Source organism: Athene cunicularia, assembly GCF_003259725.1.
Source record: "Athene cunicularia isolate RWA chromosome 1 unlocalized genomic scaffold, athCun1 chr1_part1, whole genome shotgun sequence".
NCBI lineage: Eukaryota > Metazoa > Chordata > Aves > Strigiformes > Strigidae > Athene > Athene cunicularia.
The window spans coordinates 44,349,545-44,369,976 of record NW_020799091.1 but is presented as its reverse complement, the minus strand read 5'-3'; the positions used below and the strand labels follow the sequence as shown (position 1 = coordinate 44,369,976).

The 20,432-nt window shown below is 38.9% G+C and overlaps 1 protein-coding gene across 2 annotated transcripts; it reads left to right on the top strand.

The window, feature by feature from the left end:
- Positions 1-10: 10 nt before the first annotated feature.
- Positions 11-18,740, top strand: FBXL3 (F-box and leucine rich repeat protein 3). 2 transcript variants are annotated; one of them, XM_026849192.1, is made up of 6 exons: positions 11-178; positions 2,328-2,396; positions 3,953-4,316; positions 6,605-6,727; positions 9,858-10,029; positions 15,619-18,740. In XM_026849192.1, the coding sequence occupies exons 3-6, from the start codon at positions 3,954-3,956 to the stop codon at positions 16,260-16,262; spliced, it is 1,302 nt and encodes a 433-aa protein (XP_026704993.1). In that variant the 5' UTR covers positions 11-178; positions 2,328-2,396; position 3,953; the 3' UTR covers positions 16,263-18,740. The 2 variants fall into 2 exon arrangements, with proteins under 2 accessions (XP_026704993.1, XP_026704985.1); XM_026849184.1 differs by lacking the exon at positions 2,328-2,396 and having other exon boundaries at positions 14-178.
- The last annotated feature ends 1,692 nt before the right edge of the window (positions 18,741-20,432 follow it).

The following is a 20,432-nucleotide window of genomic DNA, read 5'->3' as shown; positions in this document are numbered from 1 at the left end:
CGCTTCCGCTGCTGGGAAGTAAACAGGGAGGGAGGGGAGTGGCGGGGCAGGAGAGGCCCGAGCCTTGGGTGACGGAGCGTTGGGGTTGGTTTCGCTGGAGGGAGCTGATGTGGCCGGAGCGGAGGCGCCAGTGTGGCCCGAGCCCCGGTTGATGCGAAGCGCCGCAGGGAGCCGCCAGGTGAAGGGACGGGACGGGACGGGGGTGGGCGGCGGCGCAGCGAGACCTTCCCCGGGATCCCGGCTGCGCTGCCGATGGAGGGATCCGGGAGGGCGGGTCGCGGGGCCCTGCCCGGGAGCGGGGCGTTTGCCCGCGGTCTGTCAGAGCCCGCGCCCCGGGGAATGTTCTCCGGGAGTAGCGGGGCTTAAAGCTTAGTTCTCCGTTTTTATCGGGTGGCGCTGCCTCGCAGCCTTCTCATAACAGTCATCAATTGTAAGTCCCTGTCTTTTTGCAGCAGAACTAGTTATTCGCGAAGATTAGGGAGGGGTCAGTCTTGTGTCTGGGTCGCCCCCTCTTTAAGTCCGTTCCCCCCATTACCTCACTCCTTTTATTTCTAGAACGGCCTCACTTCAGATGTAAAACAACACAACGAGCCCAGTAAGGTTTGTTCATGGGAAAGCGTTGTCAGCAGGATGTAAACAGCCATGCACGGCTTCGGTTTTTTTGAACTGCCATTGTGTTATGTCTGCACCTCACACAGCAATAAAAACAATGTTAAGCATGTGCTTTGCTCCTCCTCCTGCTTGGCGACTGAACTGTGTGATTGTGCTTGAACATGACTGTTGCAAACAAGATAGTGTGGGTTGCGCCCAGATGTGGAGTTCAGAACACCGAGTTCAGAAACAAATTGTTATAACAGGTTGAGAAATTTACTTGGACTATCTTACGGAGTCGAGCGTTCTGATTTCACTTTTTGTTATTTTGTTGGGGTTTTTTCCCTTTTCTGTCAAGATCTTAGCTTTTAAAGCAAAGTTGATTATAGCAGCAGTTTGGAAAAACTGATCAATCTTAACTGTGTCCTCAGTATGCCAGAGAGTTAAAAGCAATATTTGACGATTCAGGTGTTGTAAGAAGCGATAAGCAGTCATTGTTTGAAAAATAGGTTGTACCTATACATTAATATGCTAGCATGGAATTTTGCATCATTATCTTCCTTGTTGAAAAGTTATTTCTGTTGGCCTTGGATTTAAAATGGTTAGATCATTAAACTATCAGATACCTAAAACAGGGTTAACAGAACGGCCTAATTGCATTTGCCTGTTCCTGTATTCAATTTGCAGAAAGGTTTACTCTCTTAAGTGGCCTTTTTTTTAAAAAAATAAATAATTATAGGTGACTGCAAACGAATGCAGGCAAATTGCATTCTTTCAATTTTGTATTTGTTTTATTGTTAGGCATGTTAAGAGGTTAAAACCAGTTATGTTTAAAAAAAAAATACAGTACTTCAAATTCTGACACAAGATGACAAAAATCAGATTAACAAATTAATTAGATGACAAAACAGTTCTCTGCAAGTCTTAAAAATCATATTTTAGTCTACAGCTTAGACTTTGCTTTCTCTTTAGAAAAAGATCCACAAGGAGGTATTTTTGAAATTTAGGATTACTACCTCTTTTCAATTACAGAAACATCTGAGATGTCAGTATAACAAAAGAAGTTGTCAGGAAATATCTTTTCCCATCCCCTACTTTTCAAGCCATGGCACTTAGAACACATAACATTTTCTTGGAAGACACTCACCTGAAATTCATCATCAGTATAGCTCTAGTGATGGCCATATTCACTCTTTCCTTCGCTGTCTATAAAAACTTGGGATAGTACCCCACAACTTCAGGAGTGGGTTTTGATCTGTAATCAGCATGTATTAACTACTTAGAACTTTGTTGAAGTTAGGTCAGAGATGCAACTTGTAAGTTGGCTGCTGATGACCTGGTCCATTTCTATTAGCCCTGTCTGATTATTTTTCCAGCTGAAAAATTCATACACTTCTGTCAGTGGCAGCTCACTCTTGGTCTTTTTTGGAAAAAAAAAAAAAAGGTGGTGGGGGGAAGGGAAAAAAAAGTGTTAGATCTACTGCTTGCATCTGAAAAGATCAGTTACAGTATGTGCTCTATGTGAATCAGCTCTACTGTACGTGCACAATAGCCCCTCTAATGTGATAAGTGAGAAAATCCAGAGCTTGACCCCCTAATGCAGTGATAAAAGAAGCCTACCTAACTAGAAAACTTATGCACATGTATTATCTTACTAGCGAAAGATGAGGCAGGATATCTAGAGAGGAAGACTTGGAGAGCCAAGTCTAACATTTACCTTGTGTAGTTTTTCACAGACTAATGAGAGATGGCTTTGAAAAGACCTGAAGACATCAAACATGCTATCCCAAATTAGCTTGCATATGGTAATTGCTTGTTATAACCTAGTTGTGGTTGTTTGGAATATCTGTTTGGTGGAAAGTTTAAAGGAATGTTACATTTCAGGCTAGTTTATTACAAGTACTATTCTTGGACTATGCTTAGCAGTTATCTCAAATACAGACATAACAGGTTTGCAGTGGATTTGCTGATCTAATTATTGGTTAAGTTTACTTATTCAGTTTTCACAGTTGCAAAATCCAGTTCCTTCATCTTTTTGTTAGTTGCAACTGGTTCTAAGTCACTTTTTGGTGTTCTTGCTTTTCTTTTGTACCAGTGAAGTCAGTGGCACTCTCTCTCACGTGGAAAGTTTTGTTTCAGCACAGGAGTCATGTCCTGCATAGTCTCATAGTCATGAGCTGTGACTCACAGTACATAGTTCTCAGGAAGCAAGAAGAAGGGTTTTTGCCCAGTAGTGTGTTGATTTTATAATTGCCCCAAAGTGCTACTGAGATTACAAGACGAAGCTGAAAAAGATTGAGAGAGAAATTATGTTCATCAGTGTTTCATGACAGTATGTTCAGGTTTGTTTACATAATTTTTTTAATAGCTTCGGCCCTTAAGTGATAGTTTGCTTTTGTCATGTTAGTGGGTGGAATTGAAGTGTTTTAAAGATAGGTAAGGAGATGCTGTCTTTGAAAAAATAATCTGTGATGGATTGAATGATAAACAGTATAATTTTTTACTTGTCTATGGAGCATATTATACTTTGCTTTAAAAAAGACTTTTCACCTTTTACTCAGTTGCAGTACACAGCAGGGAAAGTTAATTGTCTAGATCGCAAGTGAACTGGGCATATGGTAATTGTGTATGTGCAATTGTACATGAATATTAAACCAGAAGGATTTCACTGTGTATGAAGTCCATGTTTATCTTACAGAAATCAAGGGGGCTGGGGCATGTTTATACATACCAAGACCCCTCACCCCAATTCTCTTAGCTTTTTAGAGACTATAGTTGAATGTATTGTAGTTTAGTGTGAGGTCTCATTCCTAGTCCTTCGGGACATGATGTGCATCACACTTAGGCTTTTAAAAACAGGTGATTGGATGCTAAATTCAATTGTAAACTGGCATGTACGAAAGGACACACTGTGACCAAACCCCAGTTTCAGATTTATTTCAGATCTATGTAGTGGTGTTTTTTTCCCCTTCTTTAATAATGTAATATAAGGTAGAACTTGTATAAGTGCAACCATTATGGAAGAAGTATGTTACTGAGAGTGAGATAGTTTTTGCATCAGACTTGCTGAATTTAATGAGTTTCAAGAAAGTTTGCTGACTCTTCTGCAAACTTTTTTTTGTGGTTTGAAACTTCCAGACTGTTACTAGAAATCTTTCGTAATCCCTATTACTAGTTAGTTGGAAAAATGAATGCACACCAATGTTCTTGATGAAATATGTGTTAAGGATACTGGTTTAAAATAGATGCATACAGAAAACATGCTTTTTCACCTCCACAGTTCTCTATTAATCTTGTTCTTTTCAGCTCCATTGTTACATTTACAAGATACATAGATTTATTTTTTAAACTATTTTTATAGAATGAAACGAGGAAGGAAAACTAATGAGGCCAACAGCAGTTCATCTGAAGAGACAACTGAAAAAGAATCCAAGAGACACAAGGTTATAGATGAGAAAACCATAGTTGTGCAGAGTCCAGACTGGGCGAACCTGCTTCAAGACATTATCCTGCAGGTGTTTCAGTACTTGCCCCTTCTGGATCGTGCTCATGCATCACAGGTCTGCCGAAGCTGGAACCAAGTGTTTCATATGCCTGATCTCTGGAGGTGTTTTGAGTTTGAACTGAATCAACCAGCTACGTCTTACTTGAGGGCTACGCATCCTGAACTAATCAAGCAAATAATAAAGAGGCATTCCAATCACCTGCAGTATGTCAGCTTCAAGGTAGTGTATTTTATAGACTCTTAAAACTTAATTTTGTAACAGCATTTGTTTAAATTTAGTTCTTTTTCTTTTTTTTTTTTCTTTCATTTTGTTCAGAATATTATAAGGTGATATCTCTAGTACTTTTGAGAGTTTTGAAGGTTCATCTGTGTAAATATCAAAACATGAGAAGTGTGATATAATGTCAGTAATAAGTGGTACTTGACAATTGTGATCAAAACATTTTAATATGGTAAAAATTAAAGAACATCACTGAATGTTAGGGGAGGTTTATGATGTTATTTTTGTGATTAGGATTGTCAGTTTTATTTAAAAAGAAATATGGCAGTTCTCAGTGTGGTGAGCCTTGTTTTCAGGCCTAGTATACAGAAGAAATGGGTTCTTTAAATGGGCATATAGACATGGAGGTTACCTCCCAATTAATTTATTTGGATATATTTTCAAGATCAAAACTTAATAACTGTTCTGAACATACCTTTTCATTGCCTTAATTCCATTAGGTGGGGATTTTTTTTTTTTTTCTTTCTCATAGCACCTTAGCTGCTTAAAATTCTGCCTCCATGAGTGGGCAGAAATACTTCAGTTCTGGGTACCTGCCTCAGAACGAAGTTTGATAAGGACGTGTAAATTTAGCATTTCCCTGTTTCACATCCTGTAGGGAGTAGGATCTAATATTCATAGTTAGAAAAAATCTAATGCATAGAGGGTGACTTCAGTACTACTAGTAAGCAACCAATGCACATACATTGCACAGGATTGTCCGTGTATGACATCTGCTCAGCACAGCTGCATTTCAGTTAACTGAAAAAGTACATGGGGTTTGCACAGGATTTGCAAATCTGTGCTTGTCTGAGAAATACCATTTGGTGAGAATTGGCTAGATTAACATAATGAAATTATTTTCAGCAGATGAAAATCTTTAATGTTGTCTTATGTATCACTGTTTTGGAAGGGTGCTGTGAAACAGTCATGGCTGCATATGCATCAGCTATGTGAGAAATTTGAAAAGGAAACTGCTTCTACAGCAAGGTGAATGTACTAGTTAGTTTCTGAGATCTGGCAGTTTTAATGTAAGAATCATCAGCATGTGAGTTGCTGAGGCACCTCTGCCTGATCACGTGTATTGCTACTGCTTGTTGCAATATAAAATCCAAATTTTTATTACAGGTTTGCAGGGGTTTTATCGTTGTCCAAATAAAGAAAATTTATAGCAGTGTTAGAATGACCTTCCAGTGTTTATCTCCTGTCTATGTTGCTTTGCACCAAGTGATTTTTCAAGGATTTCAGATGCCCTTCACTGGTAGGGTGATATCCCCCTAATTTTTTCAATGTGTCCCTGCAGTTGTGCCTCAGTGTTTCAGAATGAACACTAGATCGCATGAAATGCTAAGTAGCAAGGATAATCACAAGGAAGTGGATATAACACACTTAATGTGTCAAGGCTGAGAACTTGGGGTTTTTTTGTAGGCAAAAAAAGATTGGATTGTTGAAAAACAAAGTTTTTCAGTTTGTGTTTAAGCAATAAAATCAATATTCATTGGACTTAGATCAGATGCTGGCAAGGCCGCAGGGCTTATGGTGGACTTAAAATTGATCCTGTGATCAAGCTTTTTACTGTTCCATAGGTTTGCTGTCTCACCTAATGTATTTAAGAGGTTATTTGGAAAGCATATCTGAAATCCACTGGAGGCACACAAAGTGCTTGGTTTGGGTAATGAGCTGACTAATTTATTTTTTTTTTCCAGAGTATCCATTGCATATCTGTTGTGGTATTAATGATGAAGGTCCAGTCATATAGGTTCATAAGATAATGCACTTAACTCTCCAGCAGCTCTATGTTATGAGCTCAGTCACTATAAAAGGAATCGGCTTTTTTACACAGTAAGGGATCTATAGAATTCCTGCATTTTGATAAGGAAGAATGTAAAGAGGAAGTGGGGGTCAGATCTGGACTCAGATGAACCTCCACTTGCTTATTATTTGATTTGGATTGAATATCTTGGAACAAACTGTTTAGCTGACCTCCTCCTCATGCTAAATTTTAACCGCAGTATTTAGGGGAGTGATAAATTTATAACATATTGTCTTGGATTTTTGGTATGTGCCTTTTAGGGAAAAGAGAATTTTACATTGATGGATTCCCAGTGAGGTGTGTTGTGGGGTTTTTTGATATCACATTTCAGAAGGTAAAGTGAAAAAAATGTTGGAAGTACATCTACGCTAATCTACTTTTTTTAAAGAGTGTTTGATGCAGTGTTTTCTGAACAACAAATCTGTCTTGGTTTAAGGTGGACAGTAGCAAGGAATCTGCAGAAGCTGCTTGTGATATTCTGTCGCAGCTTGTGAATTGCTCTCTGAAAACACTTGGGCTCATTTCAACTGCCCGGCCAAGCTTCATGGATTTACCAAAGGTATTTTAATAAGTAGTTTTCTATAGCAAAGTATTGCAGTGGTTCATACAGTATTTCTATAACATTAAGAAAAGTTTTATTTTAAGAATATGAATCTCTAGTAAAGAAAACTTCTGGGCTCTATTAAAGGGAGGAACTGAGATATTGTATTAAGCTGGATAACTAAAGTTTCACTCATTCTCTGCATCGTGTGAGAACTTGGTGCTGACCTTGTTCCTCCAAGTCCTCCTGTCTGTTGAGCACAATGTAATACTGAGCAACACGACCCAAGTCAGGAGGCTAGACAATTCATGTCTGTGTAATTGTACAGTGGGAGATGTTTAGGGGATGATTATAATCGAATGGGTGGTGGAGACTTATCCACGTGGACTTGCTGTAGGGATTACATTATCATTGTGCTCTCTTTAGAAAGCAATATGATCATGTTTTCAGTATTTCGTGCCACGCAGTCAAGTGTTGGATTCTTAGGCAAAGTGCAGTGTATTTCTGAAATTATCTGTTGGATTTTTACCTTGCATGTTTACCAAAAATTAGATACTGTTAGAAGACACCTAATCTAGAAGACAAGAAATCTCTTGTACGTGCTTCTAAACAAAAATTCCTGCTAGTGAGGTAGAAATGTTATTGCTGAGGAGCAGGAGAGCAGTTGGAGTAAACCGGGTTGCTTATTCTATGGAAGAGACATTTCGGGTGTCTTGCAGCCTCAATTTTTGAATCCAGTCCGCATGTATGTGAAGGGCCAGATGCAGCTAGGTTGTCAGTGATGTCATTGCTGATGATGGCAACAAGGACAAGGAAGAAGTAGGGACAGCCTAAGGAAAGGAAGTAGGCTATAGGGTTTAAGCAAGGTTAGCTACAGGATTATCAGTTATTATCCTTGGTGGTGATCACAGCCACGTCATGTAGTCCTCTTGAATATGTATTTTTAATCCTTAATTTCCAAAGTTTTTCTAGATCTTTAATTTTGTTTGGGTTTGTTTTTCCTTTTTCAGTGTGCTTTGAGATGTGACTATAAGAAAACCTGAACATAGCGAAATCTGCAGTCTTATTGTGTTAGCAGTACTTTGTCCTTTAAGCTCTTGTGTATTGTATTATTTCTCAATCTGAACGGTCGTTTAGCTCTTAATTTTCACTGAAGGAATATGTTACGGTGTTATTCAGCTTGCTGAATTATTTGTAGTCATACAAGCTATGGTCTTATTTGACTTCAAGTCTTCTAAAATACAGGCTTCCTTTTTTTTGTTCCCAATAGGTTCACACGTGGTCTTTAAAAATATATTCAAAATGATTCAAAGTCAAGTCTAGGCATAATTTGCCTTTTGATGTTTACCACTCCAGTAACACTGTCACCAGCATATGGGACCAGCAATGATTTTTAAATTTTTGTAGACCACTAATGAAACCAAACATTTTAAGTGGGCCATGAATAAGTTCCTGTGAGAAGCTATTTGTAACAGGCCCATTGGGTGAGAAGCAGGCAAGGATGAATGAATCTGAAAAATGGTTGACACTACACAATGTATTCTTTTTTTTTTTTTTTTTTTAATCAGACTGTATAGGAATTCTGAAATACTTTGCATTATCTTTGCTGGTGCTCTTCTGATTTCAAGTAACGTGACATCTGGCAAATATTTCTAAATCACATTTAGCATTGTGTTGCCTGGTCTTTTCACTAAACGCATTCTACATTATGATTCTTTTAAAATAAGATTACTGTAGGCTACATATTCATTACAATATTGAAAAGACATTACATCACCAGCTTTTACTTTTTTTGAGATCGTGCCTGTATTCCATTAGCTCTTCAAACTATAGTTTCACCTGTTTTTGCAAACATAGTTAACTTTCTTCGCTTTTCTATTTAACAGCCTTCTTGGTGAAGGGAATTCTATTCTAAATACAGAGAATAAAAACAGTGCTAACACTTTCAAAATACAGAGTGGAAATATTATTAAAGCACTCTTTCTTTAGTACATAATGTATATAATCAGCGTATCGTCAGTGTAGTTGGGAGTGGTCCCTAAAGCCTAAATGCCTAATGCTTCTGATCTGAACCTTCCATTTGCGTGAACTGACTTTGACAGTTAATGTGAAAATATTAATTTCTGCTCTAAATCTAATTGTGTGTGAGTTTTGGCAAAACCCACAAACATATCACATAAGAATGAGCAAATACTGATACCAGGCCTTCTCTCATATAACTGTATTCAGGATTCTATGTGTGCATGTGGCTCGGAGTGAAACATTATTGAAATAAAAGTAGCAGGTAATTTTATGGAATATTTAAAGTAGTGCATGGAGGAAGTACTTTTTTAAAGTCTTCTATTCAGTCAATCATGTAAGAAGATAAGCTAATTATTCACTTCCTTCATACCGCCAATGATTTCTACAAGCACTGCTGCATCTGCTCCTTAGTCTCTGTTTCTCAAGTGAAGGTGTCCTGGGCTCTGCTTTTACTGGTAGTTTTCAGTGGTTGCATAAAAACACTGAGGGGCAACCTTGAGCACTGCACCTGCATTATCTGTGCTGCTTAATTGGTAATTAATTGATCACCTACACCTTGGTTCTGTTTGGACCACCTCAGTTAACTTTGCAAGGCAGATCCATTCAAACCCTAAATGCTCTGTCTATACGGTAGGCAGGCAGTGGGACCGTTTGGCTTTGGACACCACCTGACAGTACAGGGTTGCCACTCTTGACTGTGTATGCATCTGACCAACGCAGCACAACTTATCGTGTGGGAGTTCCTGTTCCAGAGGATGCTTCTTTCAGAGTGATGACTTGCAAATTATCCTCAAAATTAGGACTTCGAGGCTTTCTCTTTGCTTGTGGTCATCCTACAGATTTAAGTTTGTGTAGCGGATTGCCCTGGCTCAGGTTCTGGTTTTGTGTTTAATGTTAGATGTTCTGATTTGCCAAATACATAGACTGATAGCAAGAAATTATTATACTTCCTCTGCTCAAAAATATGTCCATTTTAGTATTAGTTTTTAATTATGCAATATCAAAAGAATGTTTTTTCAGCAAATCCTGTCAATAATGAAAGAAAACTAGGACTGCTGTGTACAGTGTAAAACCATTGATGTTTTTATTTCAGATACTACTGTTTCATTTAAACTTTTTTTTCCAGTCTCACTTTATTTCTGCACTGACAGTCGTGTTTGTAAACTCCAAATCCCTCTCCTCACTTAAGATTGATGATACACCAGTGGATGATCCATCTCTCAAAGTGCTAGTGGCTAACAACAGCGACACACTCAAACTGTTGAAAATGAGCAGTTGTCCTCATGTTTCTCCAGCTGGTAAGCTACTGTGTTTTGAATTTTCTTTTTTTTGCATGTATGCATTAAATTCTGTCTGAAACCAGTAAACCCCTGAAAAAATAGGGGTGAGAGTGAAGATGAATGTGGTATCTACAGCAACTGTTACTGAATAAAATAGTAATTCAACTGGTTGTCAATTCATCTGTTACACCACTTGCAGAGTGAATACTGAGCTAATAAAATAGTGCATGTCTGTTCTGGACAAATAACTAGCCTCTTGTGGAACTTAAAAGGGTATGTATTGACTCGATAATGCATTACAGTATAATTAAGCTTTTTGGAACTTTGAGTTCCTGTTCTGCAGTTCATTATGTATGGGTTTTGAGTGCTGCAGTGTCATGGATTATGAAGAAGCTGGTTTGGTCATTCTGAAATAAAGCATCTTTTGCTGAAGAGTAAGTGCCAACAGCATTAACAAAAGGGAGATGAGACTGAGCTGTGTGCAACTCCTGCCATACCAAATTTACTTCATTAACACTCTTAAGTGTGTTTGTAGCAAGAATTGAGCCAGCTCATGTCAGAATGAAATCACTCAAGATTGTTGAAGTTCATAGAATTTGACGTTTGTGGAAGCCTTACACAAAGCACAGCAAGTTTTAAGAACGATTCACAGCCCATCAACTTAACACAAATTTTCACTGAGAAATGGAAGAAGAGTTATAAATGAGATGCTGGCAACTTAGTTAAATTCCTTTTCTGAGGATAAGTAGAAACTACTGTAGTCACCATAGCTTTCTTCCTGTGAATATATTGCAACTGTAAATATTAGGTATATTATATGTAAACTTCAAGAGCAGGGCTCCTAGTATGTGGAGAAGATGATACTGTAGCAGAGGGCACGTTGCTGTAGTGATAACAAACAAAACACAAACTTAATATGTTCTGTAGGTATTAACACAAAGCCTTGTGTTTGGTTTTGTATAAAGAAATCCTGAAAATGCAGGTTTGTTTTGAAGTAGATTTGTCCAGAAAAGTGTTCACCAGCATGTTAACTGGAATCACAGAATTGTCTAGGTCTAGGTTGAAAAAAAACCTTGAAGACCATCCAGCCCAACCATTAACCTCACACTGACAGTTTCCAACTATACCATATCCCTCAGCGCTATGTCGACTCTACTCTTAAACACCTCCAGGGATGGGGACTCCACCACCTCCCTGGGCAGCCCATTCCAACACCTAATAACTTATTCTGTAAAGAAATGCTTCCTAGCATCTAGCCTAAACCTTCCATGGTGCAATTTTTTATTGAAATGTTATTTCCTTCGAAGTGTTGTAATTGTGGACAGGGGGTTTTTTAAATTAGCTTGAATGACTGTTTTTTCCGACTTAAAATTTTGCTTGAGAATCCTTGTGTCTGAGAAGTACAGGAGCTATAGTGTGTCTGCCAAGAAGAGGCTCCAGCAGTAATTTGTAGCTAGGCAAAGAGAGTAATTTCCATGGACTTGGATCAAAGAGTGACCTGTTAGCTCTAGCAGACTGCTGGTTTATGGCTAATCCTTGCTAGAAGGTTTTATGGAACATCCTACACTTGATGATTTGAGAGAGGGCATGGGTTTATGAAGTTGTTTGGTGTGTTCTGGTTGGTGTATCCTGTACAATGTTTTAAATTTAACAATGAGTAAGAAATGGCAACACCTGTTTAAGGAACAAGGACAACTAGTATTGTCCTTCATGGAGTGAGGATGAATAGAATGGGATTGGATGGATTAGTGGCAAACCCAGAAGGTGCTAAGCAAATAGCAAGAGAATTTGATTGCTTACATCGGGTATGGGTGTGCCTTGAGATGGAGAAAAAGGTGGATCTACTGGGTTTGTGTGGCAAAGTTTTGGTAGCAGGCATGGCTTCTGTAAGAAGCTGAGAAACTTTCCCTGTGTCTGACAGAGCCAATGCCAGCCAGCTCCACAACAGACCCACTGCTGGCCAAGGCCAAACCCATCAGCAATGGCGGTAGCACCTCTGGGATAATGTATTTTAGGCGGGGAGGTGGGGGTGGGACGCACACAGGGCCCATGTAACAGCAATAGCAGTGGTAGAGAGGACTGAGAATGTGAGAGCAACAACCCTGCTCTCACCAAGGTCAGTGAAGAAGGAGGGGCAGGAGGTGCTCCAGGCCCGGGAGCAGAGATTCCCCTGCAGCCCGCGGTGCGGCCCATGGTGAGGCAGCTGTGCCCCTGCAGCCATGGGGGGTAACGGGGGAGCAGATCTCCACCTGCAGCCCGGGGAGGAGCCCACACCAGAGCAGGTGGGTGCCCGAAGGAGGCTGTGACCCTCTGGGAAGCCCGTGCTGGAGCAGTCTGTTCCTGAAGAACTGCACCCTGTGGAAGGGACCTATGCTGGAGCAGTTCATGAAGAGCTGCAGTCTGTGGGAAGGACTGACATTGGAAAAGTTAGTGAGGACTGTCTGCTGTGGGAGGAACCCCTCACTGGAGCAGGAGAAGAGTGTGAGGAGTCTTCCCTGAGGAGGAAGGAGCAGCAGAGACAACATGTGATGAACTGACTGCAGTCTCTATCCTACTGCACCACTGGTGGGGAGGAGGGAAAGAGGCTGGAGTAGTTAAGCCCAGGAAGAAGGGAGGGGTGGGGGGAAGATGTTTTAAGATTTGGTTCTATTTCTTATTACTCTATTCTGATTTGATTGGTAATAAATTAAGCTAATTTCCCCAAGTGGAGTCTGTTTTGCCCGTGGTGGTAATAAGCAAGCCATCTCCCTGTCCTTACCTTGATCCACAAGCCTGTCATTATATTTTCTCTCCCCTTTCCAGCTGAGGAAGGGAGTGATAGAGCAGCTCTGGTGGGCGCATGGACTCTAGCCAGGGTCAACCCACCATAGTGGAACTAAAGAAAGGAGCTGGTATGTGGGTGGTTGGCTTCAAGAGCAGGCAGACTGCAAAAATTAGATGAAGGAAAATTAGAAACTTAGAGCACTGGGACTTAGGTGGATTTTTTTCTAATGGGAATATTATAATAGCAGGCTTCTATAAATGGGGAAAAACTTTAATTGAACGAAAAGGATCATGAGTTATGCAAAAATAATTAATTATAGATGCACTTAAAAAGTTATAATGTGCCTTCAGATTGCAGGGGTGGGGGGTGTATGTTCATTACTAGATTAGTTAAGCAATTTGTTAGTGAAGGGCAGAGAAGAATAATGCAAGTAGTGCAAGACAGACTCCACTGCTGTGGCAATAAAGGAAGAAGACTGGTATCAAACTCTGAATTTCTTCCAAAGAATGCTATGAATAATTCCTAAATTATCTACAAAGATAAAATAGTATGTTTGGGTTTGGGCTGGAGAAACAAAAGCAGCAATATATATGTCTGTGTGAGCATATCTGAAGTTTCTTCTGTTTGCTGTTTTCCCTCTGACCTTCAACTTGCATTAGAACTGCAACAGTACCTTGTAAAACAAAATAATGGTTATTTTTAAATCCTTGTTGATGTGCTGTTGTTTATTATCTGCAATACTAGCTATTGCAACAGAGTTTCTGTACAGCTTTGGTAGGAGGGTTGCTTCCCTTAAGTGGGGTGGTAGAGATGAATGAATGTAGAGTGTGTCTGCATTGGTAGTTTAATACAGGGATTTTCTGGATGCAAATCTGGCTGTTTGACATCAGAGTGATTTACCTCTTGGTGACACAAAAGGTTTAGGCAGTGCCTGGGGACGTTCTGTGACTGTACTGGGCTCCAGGCAGGCTCTTCAGTCACTGCCGACGTTAACTGTACCTACACTACCTGTATTAATTGCCAGTTCTACATGCAGGATACAGAATTTCACTGCCAGTGTCTGATGCAGATATCCAGTCCTAAACACATAAAAAATTGCAGCAAGTTGAACCCCAGTTCTTCCCTTTTTGCATTGCACTAGTCAGTAACATACCCTTAAAGTTAACAAAAGTTATTTGTTGAAGGATGGCAGTCTGGACAACAAGCTGGTTTGCATGCTAAATTTGTAGCAAGTTGTTTTCTGAAATGGTGTAGTGATGAGACTTAAAATTCTGTTTAAAATATTTCATTTGTCAACAGACCTAGGTACTATGAAGCAGCATGTCCGAGCCTGCTTAAAGGGAGTGGAACAACTTTGTTGTTATGATTAAAGGACAGGAAATTATCTCTGGCATGTGTAGAAGGTACACAGAAGTTTGTAGTTATACTTACTTGTTCTAATTTTGTACTCCAGTCTTAAAAAAAAATCCATATTTTCACTTCATCTTGGATCCATCCCTTCTTCCCTGAATGAAATAATGATTATGCTTACATATATAAACTGTTTTTACAGTAAATAGTTGCAATAAGAGTTGGGTTAAAATTATGTTTACCTAAATTCTGTGCTTTTTAAAATTCATCTAACAATTTTTTTTATATTTGAAATTACAGTATTTGATCTTTTTAGAAGAATTTCTGATGCATGTGTTCTTGCAGATCCTCAGGTGGAAATACATACTTTTTTTGGTGATATATTCATGCAATGTTTTTACATTTTCGGTGGTTTGTTTTGGTTTTTTTTAAGAAAGTGGTTTTAGGTTCAGTATAGGTTTCTATCTTGAGCTTAACTGCTGTCTTTCTGTATTTCTTCACTTCAAAGCTGTAGTGTATTAAACTCAGGCTTTTCAGTTGCATAGTAAATGCTATGTTCTCATCTCCTCTATTAATGGAAAGACCATATTCTGAATCTCTCACAGTCTTCTGGGTGACATGAAATGCAGAGGACTGTATACTTTTTTTAGTGCTTTTTTTTTTTTTTTTTTTAAATACTGTTACCAGTATGGTACTGTTGCTTGTATCTGCAAACAGGTTGAGTGGAAACCTTATAGGCCGAACTGAATTCTTTTTGTTAATGTCTTTGTCTTCCATGAGCAGCAGGTTATATTAATTCATTAAAGGAAGAGTCTGAAAATTGCTGTTCTAGGAATTACTGATGCCAGTTTTTATCGTTTTCCCTGTTTTTTGCTGTTCCTTTTCCAAATTTAAATATTTATGCTTTGCTAGAAAAGAAAAAATACTGACAGCAGCAACTTCTCTATTTAATTAAAATCTAGCATTCATTTAATGTTTGCTTTCCTCAGGTGACAGATTTTATTCATGGCTGCTTTGTCAGCCGCAGAGAGGGACAGCAGTTCTTCCAGAGCAGACTGGGGAAATACTTTAATTACAGTAAGCCCTTCTTCAAAAATGAATTTGAGTATCTGTGGCCTTACAAAAGGGCAGAACAGTGAGAGTGTGCTATTGATGTATTTGTCACATGAGAGTCAGCTCTCATGGGAAAGTATACAATTCAAGGGCGTAACTTCTTGATGTTTCCCTAGCAAAATAGTGGTGCACTTGCCTAGCCCGTGTGTATCTTACCGTGTAGGAACAAAGACATCACAAGACCATGCTTATGAGAAAAAGATTTCATGTTCTGGTTGTCCAGTATGATTTTTGTCTTGATAGCATGTCTTGGTTGCACGTTGAAATATGTGGTCTCTGCACCCTGTTGACATACATAAACAAATTAACTCTTGCGTTTCCTGTTCAGTTAGGGGTATATTTATTTGTGTAAACCTTCTCATAATGTTCTGTTTTCCCAGGCATCCTTTGCGTGGCTGACCAGTGCCATGGCTTACGTGAGTTGGCGCTGAACTACCACCTGCTGAGTGACGAGCTTCTGCTTGCTTTGTCTTCTGAAAAACATGTCAGGTTAGAACACTTGCGCATTGATGTTGTCAGTGAAAATCCTGGACAGACTCAGTTCCACACGATTCAGAAGAGCAGCTGGGACGCTTTCATCAAGCATTCTCCTAAAGTAAATTTAGTAATGTACTTCTTCTTGTACGAGGAAGAGTTTGACCCATTCTTTCGTTATGAAATACCTGTCACTCACCTTTACTTTGGAAGATCAGTAAGCAAAGACGTACTTGGCCGCGTTGGGATGACGTGTCCTCGGTTAGTGGAACTGGTGGTGTGTGCCAACGGACTGCGGCCACTGGATGAGGAGCTGATCCGTATCGCAGAACGTTGCAAGTATCTGTCAGCCGTCGGCCTAGGAGAATGTGAAGTCTCTTGCAGTGCCTTTGTTGAGTTTGTGAAGATGTGTGGCGGTCGTCTCTCTCAGCTTTCTATTATGGAGGAAGTTTTGATTCCTGATCAGAAATACAGCTTAGAGCAGATTCACTGGGAAGTTTCAAAGCATCTCGGTAGAGTCTGGTTCCCAGACATGATGCCCACATGGTAAAGTCCTTAAAAAAACTTCAGGGCACATGGAATAGCACCTTAAACCCAAGCTTACCATATTGCAATTTACTGTATAAGCTTATTTAATACTATAGTTTCTAATGTAAGTTACTTCATTGTTTGATTAGAAAATTTTTCATTCAAAAATGATTTATGAAATCCCAGTTCAGAAGTAGAAGTTGTGGATAGCTCCTTCTTCATCCAAACAGAAATCTGTTTTCTGTTTTAGATGTCTTGTTCATTGACAGTGACCTCAAACTTTTATGGAAATAAAAAATGTATTTAAAATACTGGAATGTACCTTCAAAACAGCAGTTTTAATATGCTGTCCTTCTTTGATTCAGATACTAGTAGTAAACACAATCAGATTTGATCTTAAAAAACCAAACAGAACCCCACCAAAACTGCACGCTTCTGTTGCAGACCAGCGCATTTCTAAATCCAGTCACCTGGATGACAAGATAAAGATTATAAGGAGTATTTAGTAGGCTGTGAAATATACATGTTCTTTTCTATAAAAGTCATAAAAGGCAAGAGCAATACACAATAATGTAGTTTAGACAATTAAAATATCAAGTTTGCTACCTTATTCAACAGATTATTAGATCCATCTAAAATGTATTTAGAGTGCAGAGAAATAGTAGTGCGAGCTACCAAAAGTGATGTGGTTTGTTTTCCCTCTATGCATTTTAACATAGTTTGCTTATGGGGTCTCAGATCTGTGTCTAAACCTGTTTTAAGGTATTTTATGTCTAGCTCAGGAAGCGAAAGCATTCTGGGGAAAAATGTAGATACATTGTATTTAAAAACACATTGGAGTTAATGAGCATTTCTTGCACATTAACCGGGTTTGCAGCATAAGGTTAGATGGAATAATGTATAGTTTCTTAAATATGATGTGAACAGCATAAGACAAGGAAGTTAAAATTTGAATGGTGACCAAGAACCTTTTAACAAAACCTTAGATCTTTTGGCTGCTTTCAGTTTGAGAGAATGACATTATAACAGTTGCTTAAGCTGTATAAACTAATTGTATACTGTAAATCTGTTTCAGAGATGTTTATGTATAAAGTGAATGTTTGATAGATGATCATTTTATATACCTTTAATTCAGCTAGTTCGATCATTTCATAATATTTAAAAACCTAAAAGCAGTAAACTTGCGTGAAGTAGAGGAATAGGCAAAATTTTGTTTTGAATACATGGTAAATCAGTTTTATTAAAGAAAGTTTTTAGTCTGTAAGTGGTGTGTAGGCACCATATTGCCTGTGATCTGGATGTGGCTTGTGACTTCATTTCTTACTGCCAACAGTTACATTATTTTCTGTCTTAGATTATTCATTGGTTAACACTATAAAATATTCATGTGACTGCTGAATGTGTTCGAAAGGTGTGCTCAGCCACCAGCAAGGCAAAGCTCCTCCAGTTGTGGGCTGTACTGAACTTAACTAGTGGCTGCTTCTCATTTGAGCTGTACAGCTGCTTCTGTAGATTTTCTTCATTTCTGATTTCAGTAATGTTTATCCAAATGTATAGTTGAAGTGTAATACACTTATGAGCATATTTAAGTTCATAACTATATTTTGAGCAAACATTGCTCGACAGACTGGACATCTTTATAGGGGAGTCAAATGTTTCTGTAGAGCTTTGATTTAAAAATCACATTTTATGAAATAGGTATTTTTTTGTATTAGAATTTGTTATATTAATGTAACACTATAATTTGCTTTTATTTGTATAAAATGTGTCAATATATTTAATCTGTAAAAGTAAAAAAGCTCAGTGTTTTTTATATTCTGACTCTGAACTACCTACGAGATAAAAGTGGAGTAAGACCAGCAATTTGGGGAAGACGACACATTTTCACTAAATTAATGTGTGAAATAATCTTATTAGTAATGTAGCTAAAACCTCTTTGGACCTTGACCGCTGCTGTCTGACATTGCCTGGGTATGCTGATCTGTCACTTAATGGCATGGTGGTAGGAATAACTGCAAGGCAAGACCCAGCCTCCATGCCTGAGCCTCCTCACTTTTGAAGTTCACAGCTTTGAAACCCAGCGTTCTGTCAGGCCCTGAGGGGGGAACATGTCAGCAGCTGTAGGCTTTACACTCAGTTGTAGTAGAACTGCTTCCCCACAAGGTAACTGGCTGTCCTCTTCTGAGAAGGGCTCTGTTTTACTGCACAGACTTCAAAAAGCCCTTCATCGATGCAACACAGTATCATAACAGTTAGCAAAATGTGCAAGGATAAGAAAACCACTTGAAAACAGCTGTGTCTCTCTTGCACTGAAGACCTGCAGGTTTTATACATCAAACTGATTACAGTGTCCTTAGCTTGAATAATTTGGCCATAAAACAAACTCCCCAAGTAAGTTTATATTCTAAATAGTTTCAGGAAAAGCTACAATGCTCCTTTTTAGCAGATCTTGTACATTTTCTTAATTTGGCTTCTACACATGTTGGAACAAATTAATAATTTTTTTTTAAATCCATGACATGAGTAGTAATGAGTACCACAGACTGTCATGAAGCTTGCTGAAAACATGAACGTGATTGTCTTACAGCTGTAGAAAATAATTTTCCCTAGGTTCACCTTTATTTCTTGTTTTTTGTTAGAAGATAATTAAAGTATTGGCTTGGTTGTCCAGTTTGGGTAGGAGTAGTTAGTATGTACAGTCACACATCTTACCTCGGAACTCAAGTGCTAAATCACTTCAGGTTTTGGATGCAGATTTACTCTTGAAAGCTGCTGATGCCAAATAGTTGAAGTAATCCTGACGAGCTCTGCTGCCTTACCATGAGATTATATATCAAAAGCGAAAAGGTGAGTGATGTAAGACCAGCTGTTTACATTACCTTTGTAGCTTCCTGCAATTTACAGGAGCTACAAAATTGTGAATTTAAGTGGGTATTTCTGCATTTTTTTCTTAGTCAGAAACATACCATGCAAACTGATCTAACTATGTAGGTAAAAATTTGCTGTATCTGTTCCTATTGTTAAAATTTTGATGTATGCCAAATAAATTTTCTGTGAATTTAAAGCAGGGTTCCTCTGGGCCTCTATATTTGGAGTAGGCCTAACTAAAACTTAAACTTTGATACATTACTTCAGAGAGATCTGTCTTTATCTTTGGCTGGTCCAGCCAGTTGTACATGGAATGGTAAAAAGTGCTGCTGCTGTATCTAAAACTGGAGCATTGATTTAATGAGGAAATGTGTGAAATCTGAAAGGGAATTTCAGTGTCTGTAGTTCAGACAACAAATTAAATTAATTTTCCTAAGATACAGGTTCTATAGAAAAAAGTCCCTTGGAGATATGATTGAAGTTTAATAGTATTGAAACTGTAACAGTGAAACCGCAATTAACCTTAGATGTTCTGTATGTTCATCTGTTCATCCTTTTTGTTAGGTTTTTCTTGTAGGATCACATCCATTGTTGGCTGTTGCAGTTCATGTGCTTTGAAACGGAGACTGTGGCGTGCTTTCTGTTCTGGGTTCCACCTGTGCTTTTGTAAGGCGGCATTTCCTTGAAAAATGCTGAGGAACTGGGGTAGCTTTGGACCTTTTAGAAGAAAATACCTGTTCCTTCCAGTCCTCCAGCATGACAGAAAACTTGTAGTATCCTATTTTTGTGCAGGATTGTCCTAAGATAACTGTCATGGTTGGTTATATGAGTAAGGAAAAAGATTTGTGATTCTTCACCTGTTGTATGGATCCAAGATAAAGAATTCATCCAGACTGAAGTCAGTTAACTGGCAGTTGGGCAGCCTGGATTTCAAATCCTGATGTAACCATTAGTAAGGCAAGAACTTTGGATATAGCATCATACCAGTTACCCCGTCTTTATTCCCAAGGAGCAAGATTTAAGAGATAGTGCCACCCCTGAATCCTCCCACAAACAAAGGCTTGAGTGTTTTGGAGGGAGATAGTGCGAAAGGAGGAAGAGGGTTGATTATTAATTCTGTAGCTGAAGTCTCAGACAGTCACAGAGTGTCTGGGCTGGAAGTCCCTTCTTCCCATGGAGTCTCTGGCACCCAAAAGCAGTCCTGCACCCTAAAACAGCCTTAATGCAGCAGGAAAGAGGCAGGCTTTAGAACATCCCTTCTCCCATGGCCAGCAGCATCAAGTCCTTGGAGGAATCTTGACTCTCCAGTGTTACAAACCCTCCA